Genomic DNA, 16,862 nt, shown 5'->3' with positions numbered 1-16,862 from the left:
CCAAAATCTCTCATGAACATAGGTTAAAAAATTCTCACCAAAATATTAGCTCCCACAAAAACCAGTACATGGATGTTCATAGCAGCTTTACTCATAATTGCCAAAACTTGGAAGCAACCAAGAGGTCCTTCAGTAGATGATGAGTAAATACATGGGAACATCCAGACAATGGACTATTACTCCATGCTAAAAAGAAATGAGCTATAAGCCTTGAAAAGACATGGAGGAACTTTAAATGTATATTACTAAGTGAAAGAAGCCAAATAAGAAGGCTACTTATTCTCTAATTTCAACTATGTGTCATACTGGAAAGGACAAAACTATGGAGTCAATAAAACAGTTATTGTGAGTGGTGGGAGGGGTGGGAGAAAGAGAAATAAATAGGCAGAACACAGAGGATTTTTAGGACAGTAAAATGTTCTGTGTTGTATTATAATGATGAATATATATCATTATATATTAGCCCAAAACCATTGAATGTACAAAACTAAGACTGAATCCTTAGGTAAACTATGGACTTTGGATGATTATGACATGTCAGTGTAGATTCATCCTTGGGAAAAAAATGACCATTCTGGTGAGTGATGTTGATAATGTGAGAGGCTATGCATGTGCAGTTATAGGGAATACATAGGAAATATCTCTACTTTTCTATCAATTTTATTGTAACCCTAAAACTGCTCTTTAAAAAAAGTATTAAATAAAAACAGCTACAGTACATCCACAAAATGGAGTACTATGCAGCAGTAAATAGGATGAGGAAGAGCTATATAAATTGATATGAGCTGATTTCCAAGTTTAAAAGAAAAAAGGTATCTCCTTTGTGTAAGAAAGGAGAATTCAAAAAATAAATTTATCTGCTTATTTTTGCAAAAATAAATAGAGGAATAATAAACTAGAAACTAATGGCATTAGTTATCTACACAGAGTGGATGGGAAAAGACTGGAAGGACAAAAGGAGGACACTCTGAGTGTCCTTTTGTCCACCTAATTTTAACTTGGAACCATGTCAACATTTTACATACTCAAAAAAATAAAATTGATTCAACAAGCATGGGAAAATTTCTAAACCGAATATAAATAAAAACAAATGAATACTACTATATTTCAAAGATTAACATAACTACACTGAAGGAGGAAGATTACACCAAGTAATTGTGGAACACAGAATTCTGATTATAATTTCTTAGTCTAGAGATGCAAAGAAGTGAAAAAAGTTTCTTGAATTCTACTTAGTAGATCTGTTTCTCTCAATGGCATTGGTTAGCAATTCCTGCATTTCTTATACTGCAGGATTGAGCAAGTGAGTATGCTGATGATGTTGGGAACCAAGTGTCTCATTAGTGGAGACAGAAGACACCATTATGAAATGGGAAAGGGTTAGAAAGAACCATGTAGTACTGAGTGGTAACTGAACTCATTGCTTTTTTTACATGTAATTATAGAAAGACATAGACGAAGAGATGTAGGTATAGACCATACTTTTGTTGACTGGAGGGGCCTAGATGCAATGGACACTCCAGAAGTAACTGGGCCACCAGCACCCACGAAATAGAACCAGGGCTTCTTGGAGAAATGGCTGATCCCAGAGTTAGCACAGGTAAAGCACAGATAAGCCTAAAACTTTTCTTTTGTATCAAAAGTAAGGAAGTGCTCAAAAAATAATGAGGATATGTCAACAGGACACTAGAGTCCACTTAAAGAAGCTCCCATAAGCCAAATTTGGAGCAATTTGAGTACCAAAATAAATAATGATTATTTTAATCAATTGGAATAAAAAAGAATCCATGAGTATATACAGATAAGAAATAAATAATAAACAGGCAAACAAAAATTAAGAAGGGCTTGCTTTTTCTTACAGTAGAATGCTAATAAACATAGAAGGAATCTCATGGCAGTTTTAAAAATCACCCTTTGGCAACTGTCATAGTAAAATTTGATCGGGGAAGAATTATTAATGGACACTAGAGATGGTAGATGAAAAGTTAATGAGGAACAAGATGTTTATACGGTCTCAAGTATCCTCCCACAAATAACTTCTAAATTATAAAGAGAAAATACTTTCTTTATAGAAGAGAAGCCTGATAAACACCAATTTAACCAACTGACCAAATTTGGCATCAAGAATAATTGCACAATTGAACATCTTGTGCTTCCAGAAATGAAGCACTGAGGACACAATATCGCTGATGTGGTGCTCCTGCCAAAAATGCAAAACATGGATCCAGTCATAAGGAAATGTTAGACAAACCCCGACTGAGGGACAGTCTACAATACAAATGATCTGGGCTCTTCAAAACGTCATTTGGGAAAGGTTGAGGAACTAACGTGCCAAAAAGGAAAGAAAACTTAATGAAATGACTGATTCTGTTTTGGGTCCTAGAAAATAAAGTATTATAAAGGATATCATTAAAAATGAGAAAAATTGAATTAGGTCTAGAAGTCAAATAATGGTATTGTATCAACATTAAACTTCCTCATGGTCGTTGTGTGTGTTAATGTCCTTGATCTTAGGAAATACGAGCTGAAGTGTTGGGTAGTAAATGGGCATGGTGACCACATTGTATTCTCAGAAACTCAGGAAAAAAAAATAAATAAAAGAGATACATAAATATACCTAGCAGAATATTAGCAGTTGGTGAAGATGGGTGAAGGTTATATAAGAATTCTTTATACTAGTCTTGCAGTCTTTTTCTATTTCTGAAATTCTTTCTACATCAATACTTTTAATTCAACTTTATTTATATTTTTGGATTTTTTTTCATTTTTCAGTTTTATTAGGTAGAATTGTCACAGTTTGATGGCACATATACAATATATTGCATCTAAATACATATACACAATATACTGCATTTTTTAAAATTTACATATGTGTACTATCCATTGTTTCTAAGAACGTTTAGAGCCTCAGCTTTTTAAACTTACATAGTTATCAAAGGAATAAAGCCAACCACAAAATAAAAATTAATTCAAAAAGATACATACACCTCACTATTAACAGCAACATTATTTATAATTGCCAAGCTATGGAAGCATCCTAAGTGCACATCAATAGACGAATGGATAAAGAAGATGCAGCATATAAATGTGATGGCTACATACTGAAAGTTACAATGTAGCAATTGCAAATCCCCTTAATTACATGACCTGCCTGTTAAATCAATGGTTTCCTTCCTTCAGGATGATCTTACACATACATATTTTTAATGGGATAATGATTATAACAAAACAAGTTACTATATTACACAATCTCTATGCAAAATATGTCATTTTAATTTTTCTCTGGCTGAAATTTTTATTTCGATGTTGAGTACCCATTTGACATAATATGGAAAACAATTAAGTCGCTTTCAGAGAAACTCAGAAGCAATGAAGGCATCCAGAGTTAAACTCAGTTCAGAGTTGTAATCATCCCTCACTTATCTCTCTATAGTGGGGTTCTAACTAGTTTTCCAGCCATGGTGGGGCAAGGGAACACTGATTGAAGGAATTCTGTCTGTATACAGGACAGTAACATTTTTTGCCATATAGAGGGAAATAGTTTCCAATTTTTGTTTTATTTTTCAGCCTGTCTGTATTGTACATTTTATTTTTATTTTTATTAGATTGATTGATTGATTGATTTTAATGGAGGTACTGGGGACTGAACTCAGGACCTTATGTATGCTAAGCACTCCCTCTACACCTGCGCTATACCCTCCCTGCTGTAGTGTACATTTTAAAACTAATCCTATAAGTAGAGAAAATATCTTTAAAAAAAGAAAAAAGAAAATCTAATGGCATTAAGGAAATCAATTAGTTACAATTAATAACCATAATTCAATTGAAGTCCTAGCAGAAATAGTTTGCTTTTTGAAACTCGGGTCACAAGATTTTTCATCATCAGCAAAGCCCCTGTCCCCTGGATGAACTGGTCTGTATATCAGAAATGAATCTGGAACTTTGCCAGTCTGCAAATCCAACAATCTGACCAATGGTAATGCTCTTCAAATAAATACTGGGATCTCTTTGCTTAATAACCATACTTTGAAAAATTAAGGAGATGCATATATAGGTTTTTTTTAATTTAGGCAATACCAAAAGTCACAAAATAAAAACTATCTCCCTCACTCTCTGCCCCTCTCTCTCTTACACTATTAATTCCTGCCTCTCCCCACCCTGGCTTTATTATATAAATCAAGGGTGACAAACTAGAGCCCATGGGTCAACTCTAGCCCTCCATCCCTTTTTGTAAATAAAGTTTTATTGGAACTCAGTTACTCCAGTTCCTTTTATGTATTATCTATGACTACTTCCTTGATGTAATCGCAAAGTTGAGTAGTTGCAACAGAGACTGACTGGCCTTAAAATTTTTTTGTTATTTAGCCCATTATAGAGGAAATTTGCTAGCCCTGAAAAATGATAGCATACTACATATGCTATTCTTTCACTTGCTCTTCATTTAACAGTAGCCATACATTCAATATATAGATCTACTTCTTTCTTTATAATAGTGGAACAGCATTCCATTGTTTGTTTAAAACCAGTCCTTATAGGTTATTTTCTGGTCTTTGCAAGAGATAAATATTTTCATGCATTTATGCAAAGTATATCTGTTGGCACAAGTTTTACAAGTAAAATCACTGAATGAAGGTAATGTGTGTTTTTTTATTTTAATAAATATTGCCTGATGGACAAGTATAAAATATTTTATAACAAAACTGAAGTAGAATTGGTTCAATTCAAAAGTGAGACCCACTTCTCTTGTTCTCCATTCTGTTTAGATAATACTGGGCAAGAAAATATAGCCAAGGATTATAAATGAGATAACATGGAATCTATAGCACAATCTATGTATAAAAAAACTTTAAAATAATACATTTTTATAGAAATGAAAAAGAGAAGGGAATAATGAAAATGATGCAACATGGCTTTAAGAGGAATTGAGGAAAAATAGAAAACTTTATGTTCTTCAACAGAAAAAATCATTTACATTTTGCCAAAATTGTTTTATGTATTAAGTTAGATAACGGTTTCAAATGTGGGTAAATATGTCTTTAGTTGCAATATTTCAGAGACAGGCTGTACTTTTTCCTGATAAAAGTCAAGCCCAGTAAGAAGTTCCACATCGCGGACCCGGGCAACATGTGCCTTGAATCTTTCTTCAATCCAAACATCTTCTTGTTTATCTTCCTGAAAAAGAAAAACAAAAGACTATTTTCCCTGAGGCATGATTTTTCATTAACAGAAAGATCTTTTATTACTTGAAAGTTGTCCCTTTTCCTGTGTGTTTGTTTTTTCTTACTGAGGTGTAATTGACATACAACGTGATATTAGTTTCAAAGGTACAACATGATGATTCAATATTTGTTCTTGTGGTTTTTATTGCCTTACATCTTAATTTGATGCACCTAGTTTTGTTATTAAAATAAAAAGAAAAACAAAAGTACAAAGTACACCTTAACAAATACAGGCCACCATAAAGTCATAAAGTCGAGCCATTTTTATATTCACTTCAAATATAAATTTTTTAAAGGAATGAAATATTACAGATGAAGTTAAGTCGCCGATGTTCCTCTGCTCAGAACTAATTGTTATCATGAGTCAGCACGAATCCAGTCTATATTTTTAAACTTTTACTACACACCAATGTACAATATATAGCATTGATTTATGTTTTCAAATTTATATAAATGATGTAAGTGGTATTCTATAAATAATTTTTTCATTCAATATTATGTTTGTGATCTATCCATAGTGAAATATCTAGATCTAGTTAAATCATTTGTTTTTAGCTGTGGTTTGTGGTAGCACAGTTTATTTTTTTCATTGCCACATTGATAGTATTTTTGGCCTTATAAATAATAGTGTAATGAATAAATTGGCTCACATCTTCTATGTTCAAGAACATGAGTTTCTAGGATATATAAATGGAATTGCTGGGTCATTGAGTACATGTAATTTTAATCTTAACCGATATTAAACCTAGCACTTCTCAAAGTGTTTATACCAATTTACACTTGCACTGGTAGTGGAGGATAATCCCCATTTCCCCACATCCTTGCCAAATAGTGTTTTATCCCTGCTTAAAATTTATTAACCCTGAGTATTATTGAGTATTTTTTTCAGCTATTTCTTGGCCATTTGACTTTTAATAGGTTTTTAACTATATATAAAAAATGCACAGTAAAAAATAGTACAATAAATAGTACAGTAAAAAACTTTTTACTATATATACAAAAGTTAGTTCAATAATTTAGAGCCATGGAGTTCTATGAAATTCCTTGCTCTTTATTTATTAATTTTCCCATATTTATATGATATTGCTAAATTTCAGTTAAATTTTTAAAAAGTAGGAAAGTTTAAAAGCGTGTTTAATTAGATGAGTCTGCTTTAATTTCAGATCAGTCTTTCAGTTGACTTCAGCACACTTCAGTTCATTTGTTTTTTAAATATGCAAGATTAAAATAGGCAGCTACCATTTGAGCCAGAGGAAGAATAAGAGGAAATTACTCTTTGTTTTGAACCTCCAAAGCATTTCTCCGTATGAGATTCATGATGTGAGTTAAGATTTTTTTAAATAAATATGCAGTGTACTGATTTAACTCATATTTCCAACGGCGATCGAATTCAGCCTTTCTTCTTGCCTTCATTATTTCACATGTCAGTAGCATTTAATGTTTTTGGTGACTTTTTAAATGAAGTTTTCTCCCACCTAGCTTTTATCACTCTATTTTCTCCCGGCTTATCCATCTAACTGAATGTTTAGTGAACACCTGAGAGTATTCGCTTTTTGGAATTGCAATGTAATGATCTTAAAGTGTAACATATAGTTATACCTAGGCAGGGGTGATACTCAAGCTGTTTCACATCTGGTAGCTCACCGGCACCAACCAATCTGAACAGAAGCCAGCTATACACAACTGCCCCGCTGCAACGGTGCATCCCGACAGAACAGAAGCCTTGCATATATTCAATTCTTAGGAGCCATATGTAAGTATACAATTTTGATTTTATATATTACAAAATTCATTTATGGATTACATACGTACTAGACCTGTTACATAAATTATTGTATATATCCAAAAATACAACTCAGTTTGTTAGTTTTTGAGGCAATATTAGTTTCAGTGTTTTTCTCCCCTAATCACTTCCTTATTCTCTCTGTTTATTCACTTACAGTCTGGTTATTGCTGCCATCACACTAATGAAACCGTTCTGTCAAAGAGGACCTAACTGAGTGGATTTTTGAAGACCTTTCACTTAGCTGTTTACATCAAGCTTCTAAAAGTTTCTTTTTTTGTCTTCCATAGCTCTGCTTACTTGTTTGATGACACCTTCTGTTTCCTCAAGTGACTCTAGTTTTTTCCATCCTGGAAGAATAGACATTTCCCTCAATCTGATCTTTGGATCTCTACTCTCCACTTTCTCCCCTTTGGCATGATTTAATACCAAATCTAACTCTACAGTTCTGATCTCTTCCAAGTTCCATACCTGTATTGTATACCCCTAATTCTCCTTACAATACAACTGTATACCTCCAATTGCATTTCTGATATATACTGAGTAAGTTACAATAATAATAGTCACGGACTCATGTTAACATTCTTATTTATCTGACAGGAATTTAACACTACAAAGTTGAGAAAAACAGGAAAAAGAAGAGAAGGGAAAAAAGGATGGAAGAACAAGGGAAGAAAGAAAATAGATAAGGAAGTAAGAATCTAGTTCCCTACAAGTATGAGTGGAATCATGACTCTACCGTTTCTACAACTGATATCAGTTCCCTCAAACCTCTTATAGTGCAACTACCTCCCCACACTCAGTGATTAGAATATTTAAAAGTGCAGAATTTTCATATGACATGACCCTTGAAGCCAGCCAATGATTTCATTGGGTGCTTAAAGCGCAATTACCTGTTCTAATGCTTGTGAAAATACTGACTGATTTTCACTTATTAAGGTACGGCTTGTGTATGTACTCTGCTTTCTGGGTGATTTGATTCTGGGTGATTTTATCTGCATACAATTCCATTTTGTGTTGATTTTAGATTGTAACCCCTTCATCAAATGTAATTTCTTAATGATGGCCTCCAAGTGCTTACTATTCATTGAGAATTCTTAGGGGTTTATATGAAATATCTCATTTAACTATCACAACATCTTCCTCAGGGAAGGTGAATTTTTTTACACAGTTGAGGGAAGTGACATTCATTTGTTTACCCAAAGAGGCCAAATTAATACCTGAACCCAGATAACCAACTCCAAAACCTAGGCATTTAAGTTCCATTCCATACTGCCTCTCACATATTCTCCTAGATATTCAACTAGTTTCTCAATCTGAAGACCATCAACCAGCAAATCTATCCTTCTCAAAACGACAAGTCGTCTTATATACTTCCTGGCCAGCCATGTCTAAATTTTCAGTCACCTTTGATTCTATCAATCATCCTCTCTCTTCCCTCCCTCCTAGCTAATTGATAGTCACATCTTATTAACTTCACAATCTTGTAGTTATTTTTATAGATATCATATCCCTATTACTATACTCTTTAAAACCTTGGAATTTGTCCAATTCATTAGTGATCATGTCTTATTCCACAGAGATGATGCCCTGCTAATTTTGAGATCAGCTCCACTTTAGATGTTCTGGGAAAGCTTCGTGCCATTTGTACTTTACCTTGAAGTGTAAGTGGAATTTTTAGCAGATGGAAAAGAAGGGCATTCTAGGGGACAGAAGAGCATGAGCAATTAGTTGGAAGTGGGGAAACTCAAGAGGTTTTCAAGTAATTTAAAGGACTGGCTGGAAACTTGGGTCTGCAAAGTCAACTGAGGGTGATTGCAAAGAGTGTTAAGTACAGGCTGGATATTTTTGTGTTTGTGTTGTATTTTTATTCAGGGTGGATAATCAAAATTTTGGGATAAGAAAGTGTGTCATAATGAAAAACTAAATTTTAAGAACTTGGTAGTGCTATACAGAGATGAAGGGGAGGAAGACAGGAGACAGTGAAACTGCTTAGGATCCATTCATTCATTCAGAAGTCCTGATAGATGGCAATGAGGGCCTAGACCAGGAATAGCATATAGTTTGGCCTTTTCACACTCATTCTGATCAATCCATAATGGCTACCTAGAACCTCTATGATGAAGAGCTATTTAGTCCTGATTCAGTGGAAAAGGGTACCACATTGTATCAGTAACCAATGTCTGCCACTGGAAAAGGAAGTGAAGAATGATGGCTTACCCTTGTCAACCAAATAAACTTCTGACAAGAAAAACTGGAAGAGATTCAACTACACAACATCTTCTGATAGCTTCTTGGTTGGAAATTCCTCCTCATTCTATCTAGGGCTACGAGTGATTCACTGTTTATCCTCTAACCTTTGCCTTCCATCTTTAGTCACTGAAAGCAACCAACCAACACTTAAGTTCAAGTCTTATCTTCAAGATTCAGCTAGAATGTTGCTACCTTCCTTACCAGGAAGTAGTTCTCCTTTGAAATCCTACAATTTTAGCTGTCTCTCTTTGTGCCATTTATTTTTCCTTCTTCTATTTTTACCAGGCTTCTAAGTGGTCTATGAGCCTTTTTTGCTAGAATACTTGTCTGATTTATTGATTTATTTGTATATCATCTATAGTACACAGCACGGTGAAGGTAGTTATGTGTCAAACACCTGTAACAACAGAGATGAATCCCAATCTGGCCTAGAACCTGGGCTTTAATTTCCATCTCTAATAGCCCATGGGATTTTCCACATGAACGCCTATTTCTACAAACTAGACATGCCTAAACTTAGTTAGCCTATACATCTGCCGAACTAGTTCTTGTTCCTAACTTTTCTCTTTCTGTCTTTTTCCTAATTACCTACATTTAAAATCTCTGATTCAGCGTTGAGTCTCCCTTTTCCTTTGGCTCTTACATGCAGTCACCAAGTCCTCTCCATTCTTCATTCTCTCCATGGAAGATTCTTCCTAATCTTCTCAATCTGTTCAAATTCTGCCTATCATTCAGGGCCCAGACTTACTCCAGCCTCAATTTATGTAACCTTTATTGATTATTCCAGCTAAAAATGTTTCAAATTTGAAATACTGAATCCTTATAACAGTATTTGGCAATTAATTCTAACTTTGTAATGTTTCTTATTTTCTAATTTTTAAAATATTTCTTATATGATTGACCCATTTATGTGTTTATATCTCATTTATATATCAAAGTTATATATGAGCTGCTTGAGGGCAGAGACAATGTGCTCCTCTTTGATGTGTTCTAAAAAGTTTTACCATGATGTTGTGCACTTTATAGGTACTCAACACATTTGCTGAATGATCAGCAAATCCAATTACCAGAATACATGTTTTTCTGTAAAGAACATATATGAAGTTGAAGTAATCATTCATATATAATTTGCCTCAATCCAAAAGATTTTGAGGCGCCCTAATACAGATGTTCAAAAAAGGATGGTTATTTGCACTAACTTATTTTGTAAATAAATATATATATATCATCTCTATCTATAGCTATATGATATACATCATATAGACATACACATGTTCTTTCAGACCTCATGTTTCAAGTTGATGGAAATTTTATATTTACATATTCATATGAGAAACATTAATTTAGTGTCAACTTTGAGACAGAAACATAAGGTTGGTTTGTGTCCAGAATAAAAAAAATTAATAAGATACAACCCCTTCCCTTATTAGTGAATGTGAATAAAATGTGTCTAAATAAAATATATAACATGACTGTATAAACACATGTTCATGCAAGCATATATATGTTTAAATTGATATTAATTACACAAAGATCAACGGTCTAAGAAAATGTTTAAAAATGATGGCATATTTAGTACAGCTCTAACCCACGAAACACCTAAAAACATATTGGCATTAGAGTCACTTCTATGAAAGCCCAGATGAGCTCTGACTAATCATTTTCTCAGGGCCCGGAGACTTTCCGAGGGTATACTCACTGGGCAGCTTTCCGTGTTGGTAGGTCGGTGGGGGATGACAAAGGGTAGGACGTCCAACCACCCAGGGCAGGCGTCGGGGGTTTGGCTCTTATTTTGACAACTAGTCAGCACCACAAAGTAGTGCGTGGGGATGGGAACGCTGGTGTTGGCTGAATATCTAAAAACATAATTGAAAAGATTTGATGTTATTACACTTTTGCTTCGGAAGATTATAAATGCCTATTTTTTTTAAAGAAATGTCAAGGTAGAGTTATTTAAAAGAAAGTAAATTAATAGAAAGTAAAAAAATCTTATCATACATTTTTAGACTTCAGTGAGCCAGGATAGAGGACTATAGAAGTACAGGCTTGGTCATTTTAACATCATGGGAAAATATTAAAATACAAAGAAAAGCAGCGCATGGCATTTTGCCTTTTGTGTTTCCTAGTTTTGTTGGCTTTATACTTCATAGCAATGTTTACTAATAGAGTAGGGGCTGGGAACAAATGAGCCAGGGTCCCAGTTCTAGCTGTGCACTTCTCCTACATGTGTGGACATGTACTAATCCTCGAATATTCTACGACTTTCCAAGTTTCCTCAACTTTAACACGGAAGCAGTCCTATGCTACGAACTTCATGGCACAGACAAGGATAAATCCATGCAACTGATACATGACAGTCCTTCAGTTTCAGATAACAAACATGAAAGTGTTTAAAAAGTTTTAAGTGCAAACTAAAGGTAAGCTACCAGTATGAGTCCGCTAAAAGGAATATGAGTAGTAATATATTACTGTGATGGAGAGTAAGAGCTAGACGAGATGGGTTTGTGTCCTGGCTTTGCTACTTAACTGTGAAACTTAGACAAGTTACTTAACCTCTCTGTGCCTCTGTTTCCTTTTCTAAACGGGAGCTAATGGAATCTAACATGGGGATGTTTTGTGGATTAAATGAAGTATATGTAAGTGCTTAGATGTGTACCTAGAGTGTAGTAAAGTGCTATCAAAGTGTTTGCTACGATTATTAAATGGTGAAAGATAGGACTATTAAACATTGAAATAAGGAGTAGGCAAACAAAATCAAAAAGGCCACATACTTAGTGGTCATAAGTGTGACTTTATCAGAACATATAAGTAGAAATCATTGCTTTACATAATCCAGGCTTAGACAGTACAATAATTTAGTTTGACCCTCCCGTTCATTTTGATAATAAAGAGAAATAATAGATGACACTTCTAAAACCCTCTATTCCTGTGTGCTGCATTCAAAGGTAATTCTTAGCAACTTGTTATGACCAATTTTAGTACAAAGATGTACAATTTAGTGGGACTAGTGTTCTACAGGAAGCCTATACTCTCTCCTGGGTGATTTAATGAATCACCCACTATCCAAACTATTGGACAATATTATGAATAGTCACTACTTGATATTTTTAGTTATTGCTGGGCTGGTTCTACATTTATTGATAGTACAGCGAGTCTTCCCTACCTCCTTAACCTTGACAAAATCACATTTTCCCTTTCCCATTAGTGTAGAAAATTTCCAAATGCAAATTTTGCTAAAAATTTCCTGGGTATTTTTTCTTTGCCAGTTAGTTTAAATTGTTGCCGTATAAAATTTTTGCTAACTATTTAGATAGACTAGTTGAAAATGCTCAACAATTACACCTCTATATAAATATGCTATGTAACATTAAGAATACTGAGCTTTAATTTAAACTATTGAGGTTTCCTCTTAAAATACCCTATTGCTAAATCAAAAAGTCCATTTGGTTTCAAACTACTTACTCTGTAATTTCATTTGGAGCATCAAAATTACCATCATAATTATAATCAAATACTGGTCCACTAACCACATTTACTCCATTTCTGTCCATGGCGTATTTTACAAGAAGAGCACTATGGAAGTAATTCCACATTTCTAAAAATGAAAGAATAAGGTGTTAAAAAAAATCTACCTCTATTGGATGTGGAAATATTTTCTATTATAAACAGGATACATTTAAATAGTATCCAACTCTGCTTCAATACTTGTCAGTGGTCATTGAGTAATTCTGCAAAATAGTCTATGCAACAAAAACAAACAGCCCATCAATAATAACTTTTTGTTGTTGATGGAGTTGCAGTCTTGAAATTACAGTGAAGCATGTCTCCAAATGCCTCCCCAGGGCTGAGCTGCTTTGGGGACAGTGAGTATTCAAAAATGGTCAGAACACACATACTGCCTTATTAATTATGACTATGGGGACAAACACCTTTCATTTACCTATAGTGAGTTTCAGTAAAATTTTGCTTTGTGATTGGTTCTTTCCAGTTAAATTAGGATTTTTGAAAAAAATTATCAAAATTCTAGCAACAAGTCAGCCAAAGTTGAAGTAAGTGGAAAAGAATTTATGTCAGAGATCCTTCCTGTTTCTATATTTAAAATATTGGAACAAAATGACTCAATAAACAGGAACAAATTGCAATAAAAGATGTGTCTAGTTCAGAAGTTCAAGAAGTCACTTGGATATTTAAAATTTAATAATCTTATATACTTACTTTTGAATGCTTCATACATAGGGACCAAATTGCTTGTAATTAAAGCATCGTATTGACTATCAGAAGTTCTATTGTTTGCTGCAAAACAAATGAATTTTAGTAAATCTAGCTATAAGAGAAAAATATGACATACTACAGAATAGGCCCATTACTCTTACACAATAATGTAAATTTATTAACACACAAAACACAGAGACACCAAGCACTCTCTAGTAGAAGTAATCAATAATGCAGGCAGATTTATGCATTTGATACCTGTAGTGGGTTGGCGACCCTGAAGAAAGTATGTCCAAGTCCTAACCCCCCATTACCTCTGAATGTGATAGGTAAGAAAACAGTGTCTTTACAGATGTAACTAAGGTAAGGGTTCAGGATGAGATTATCCTGGTTTTAGGATGGGCTCTAAATCCAGTGACTGGTTTAGCATGCACGAGGTCCCTTATAAGGAGATGGGAGGTTGAGAAGAGGGGGGACTCAGGGGAGAAGGCCAGGTGGAGATGGAGGCAGAGATTGGAGTGATGCAGCAGCTATAAGCCAAGCCACACCTGGAGCCCCCTGACACTGCAAGAGGTAAAAAAGGATGCCCCCCTAGATTCTCTGCTTCAGTGGGAGCATGGCCCTGCCCACACCCTGATTTCAGACTTCTGGCTTCTAGAACTTTGAGAGAATAAACTTCTATTGTCTTAAGCCACCAAGTTCGTGGGTAATGTATTACACAGTTTCTAGGAAACAAATGTAATATTATGGATAGGAAAGCATAGATGTTGAACATACATCAAATAATAATGCTATGATAAGTAACTCATCCAAAATAAAATTTTCTTAAGAAAGTGAGTTTTAACTCAATGAAGACTGCTGAGAACACCACGGATGAGTGGCTTTGAGAACTCATGGTGGTGCCATTTAGTACAGTGCATGCTGGGCGTGTGTACCATCGAGTATAGACTGCCTGGGTTGGAATCCCAGCTCCACCGGCCACCAGCTGACCCACTTAGGCAAAGTGCTGTGTCACTCCATACTTCACTGGTCTCAAGGCCTCTACCTGATTGAATATTGTGAGGATTTAAATTGCTGCAAGCCAGTTAATATTTATTATAATGCTTTTTATATTTAAACTACACTTGGCTACCTTAACTAATACTCAAAACAAAAGGCCAATATGTGGGCACCAAAAGGCAATGAGAAGCAAGATTTCTTTTTTCCCTTAAGATTTCACATTCTGTTTATGGTCCTCGGATCCCCTCTAAGCCTGTTCTATTTTTTTAAAACTATTTTTAAGGGGTGTTATTTATGGTTTTTTTTAATGGAGATTTTGGGGACTGAAGCTGGGACCTCGTGCATGCTAAACATGTGTTCTACCACTGAGCCATACCTTCCCCACCTTTTCTACTTTTTAAACTGAACTCTAAAAGTTGGAAAATTGACAAACATAACATTATCTTCTTTTCAGAGAAAAATATGAATTTGCTTATAGGGGAATTGCTAACCGTTAGAATTTGTAATGGAGAAAGAAGGGAGTTTCATTCTCTCCTTAATACGTTTTGAGACAAGCTGCTTTTAATTTCATTTCCCTGTCAAGGCAAACATTTATAAATCAACCAACATCTTAGGGCTCAACAGATATACTTTTATATGCCAATTAAAAATTTTGTATTAATAAATATAGGAACTAAGGGTTATCCTAGGGTTTACATAAATTGGGTGGCTCTAATTGTCTCCAGATACTGTAATAAGATATATCAGTTTATTATCCTAATTCTCTGCTAGGAGTTTTTCATTGATGTGCTACTCGCTTTCCTTAAGCCTTTTTTTCCCACTGTAAATCTCAGCACCTCTAAATTATAAACCTTTCAATTGACCTCTTTGGTACTGGCTTCCAGAAAATTGAAGCCAAATATCTGGAGAAAATCCATTCCCAGAAGCTGAAATTGTTAAAAATCTGATGGGTAAGTTAGGGAAATAACAATTCCTGTAGAGCAGAGAAGAGATTTGAATTTTGGAAAAATCACACTGGTTTCTGCATGTCACCAAAAGAGATGCTTTCTTAAAAAAAAAAAAAAAATTCAAGTTCATTTGGCTGCTTAATCCACAGTTTAAATTTGTTGGACATATAGCATGAGTGAGAGGTTGATTTCCAGCCGATTTATCTTCAAGGCACAACTGCATTCTTGATGCAAGCCTTATCTTGGCCAGTCACCAGAGGGGGAAAAAAAGTTTTTTTAGATGCTGTGTCCCTCTCCAAAGAACCTTCAGTTTTAAAATTAAACTTAAACCTGCCGAACTCTCTGAACATCTGGGCCAGATTAGAGCTGATGTGTGGTTCCCACTGCAAAATTTATTAGCCTTTATTATAGCTGCTGCACTGCTCCAGGCCAGGCCACAACCACTGGAAGCCTCCTGGGCAGCTGGTTTAGCCCAAGCAGGTAGTTTTGGCGGGGAGCATATGTTTAAGGCACATGCCCACATCCAGCTGATGAGGGCCTTCTAAGCTGCTGCTCTAAAAAAGAGTTATACTAACCAGGAGGGTAGAGGAAGCCGTGGGTGATATTCTTGTCTGCTAAATAGAAGGAACAATTTTGGCTCTCAGAAGGAGCAACCCTGACATCAGCCCGCAGACAGTCTGGGACAGTGGGAGGAAGAGGCGATGTGTCTCCCTGTTGAAAGAGAGAAAAGAAAAAAAAAAATTACACCCACGGTGTGGCTCACCCATCACCTTATATGGTTAGTAACTTCCCTAGAATGTTTTTCATTTAACCTTTTCCTATTTTCTTAGTGAATCAGGTCTCCGGAAGCAATGGAAATGGGTGTCTTCAGCAATGTTTTCTTCTGTGGTTCCCTTCTGGTTAGGGACACGGGAAGGGCAAATCAAATACACCTTGGGAAGGAATATTTGCAGAATAAAACCTGACTTGAGTGCAGAGGAATAATGGGAGCTACTGCTAAAAACCCAAATCCTTTTCAGGATTAAACTTAAGGTCAACTCAAAGAAGCTCTGGTTGTCTAAACTTACTTATTTTGGAACTTTAATAAATGTATAGCCATTCTTTATTCATCATGAAATATAAGAACATATATTTTTAATAATTTTATTTGCAACTTTATGTAAAGACTAATATAATAATTTACTTATTAGCAGGCATCCTATAAATGTGCTGCCTAAGTACTTAAGTTAATACAGTATTACATGATCATGTTTTGGTTAGCATATATTCATGAGTATGTAAACATTTTGCTATTCATTTAATTTTTTTCAGAGATTTTGCCTTATATGCCTTCTATTGCTCACAATGTATGTATTTCTTAGTAAAATTATTTTATAATTTATTTTAAAAGGTTAAATTAAATTAGAATGTTCTTCCTTTATTTACTAAATTATGCTCAAAGCAAAATTA

The 16,862-nt window shown here is 34.7% G+C and overlaps 1 protein-coding gene across 2 annotated transcripts in view; it reads right to left on the bottom strand.

Annotated features, from left to right (window-relative positions):
* Positions 1–4,627: 4,627 nt before the first annotated feature.
* ENPP3 (ectonucleotide pyrophosphatase/phosphodiesterase 3) overlaps positions 4,628–16,862 on the bottom strand; it is a 60,440-nt gene continuing 48,205 nt past the window's right edge. The window contains exons 21-25 of one of the 2 annotated variants that reach the window (XM_006180731.2): positions 15,989–16,124; positions 13,471–13,548; positions 12,718–12,850; positions 10,955–11,111; positions 4,628–5,172 (exon numbers count right to left, since the gene is read on the bottom strand). In XM_006180731.2, coding sequence (XP_006180793.1) covers positions 5,002–5,172; positions 10,955–11,111; positions 12,718–12,850; positions 13,471–13,548; positions 15,989–16,124 — 675 coding nt within the window. In that variant the 3' untranslated portion in view covers positions 4,628–5,001. The remainder of the gene's footprint in view (positions 5,173–10,954; positions 11,112–12,717; positions 12,851–13,470; positions 13,549–15,988; positions 16,125–16,862) is intronic. The other variant, XM_032484930.1, reaches the window with a different exon arrangement.

Source organism: Camelus ferus, chromosome 8 (genome assembly GCF_009834535.1).
Source record: "Camelus ferus isolate YT-003-E chromosome 8, BCGSAC_Cfer_1.0, whole genome shotgun sequence".
Taxonomy (NCBI): Eukaryota; Metazoa; Chordata; class Mammalia; order Artiodactyla; family Camelidae; genus Camelus; species Camelus ferus.
The sequence above is the reverse complement of the archived record's forward strand: the minus strand, read 5'-3'. Positions and strand labels throughout refer to the sequence as shown.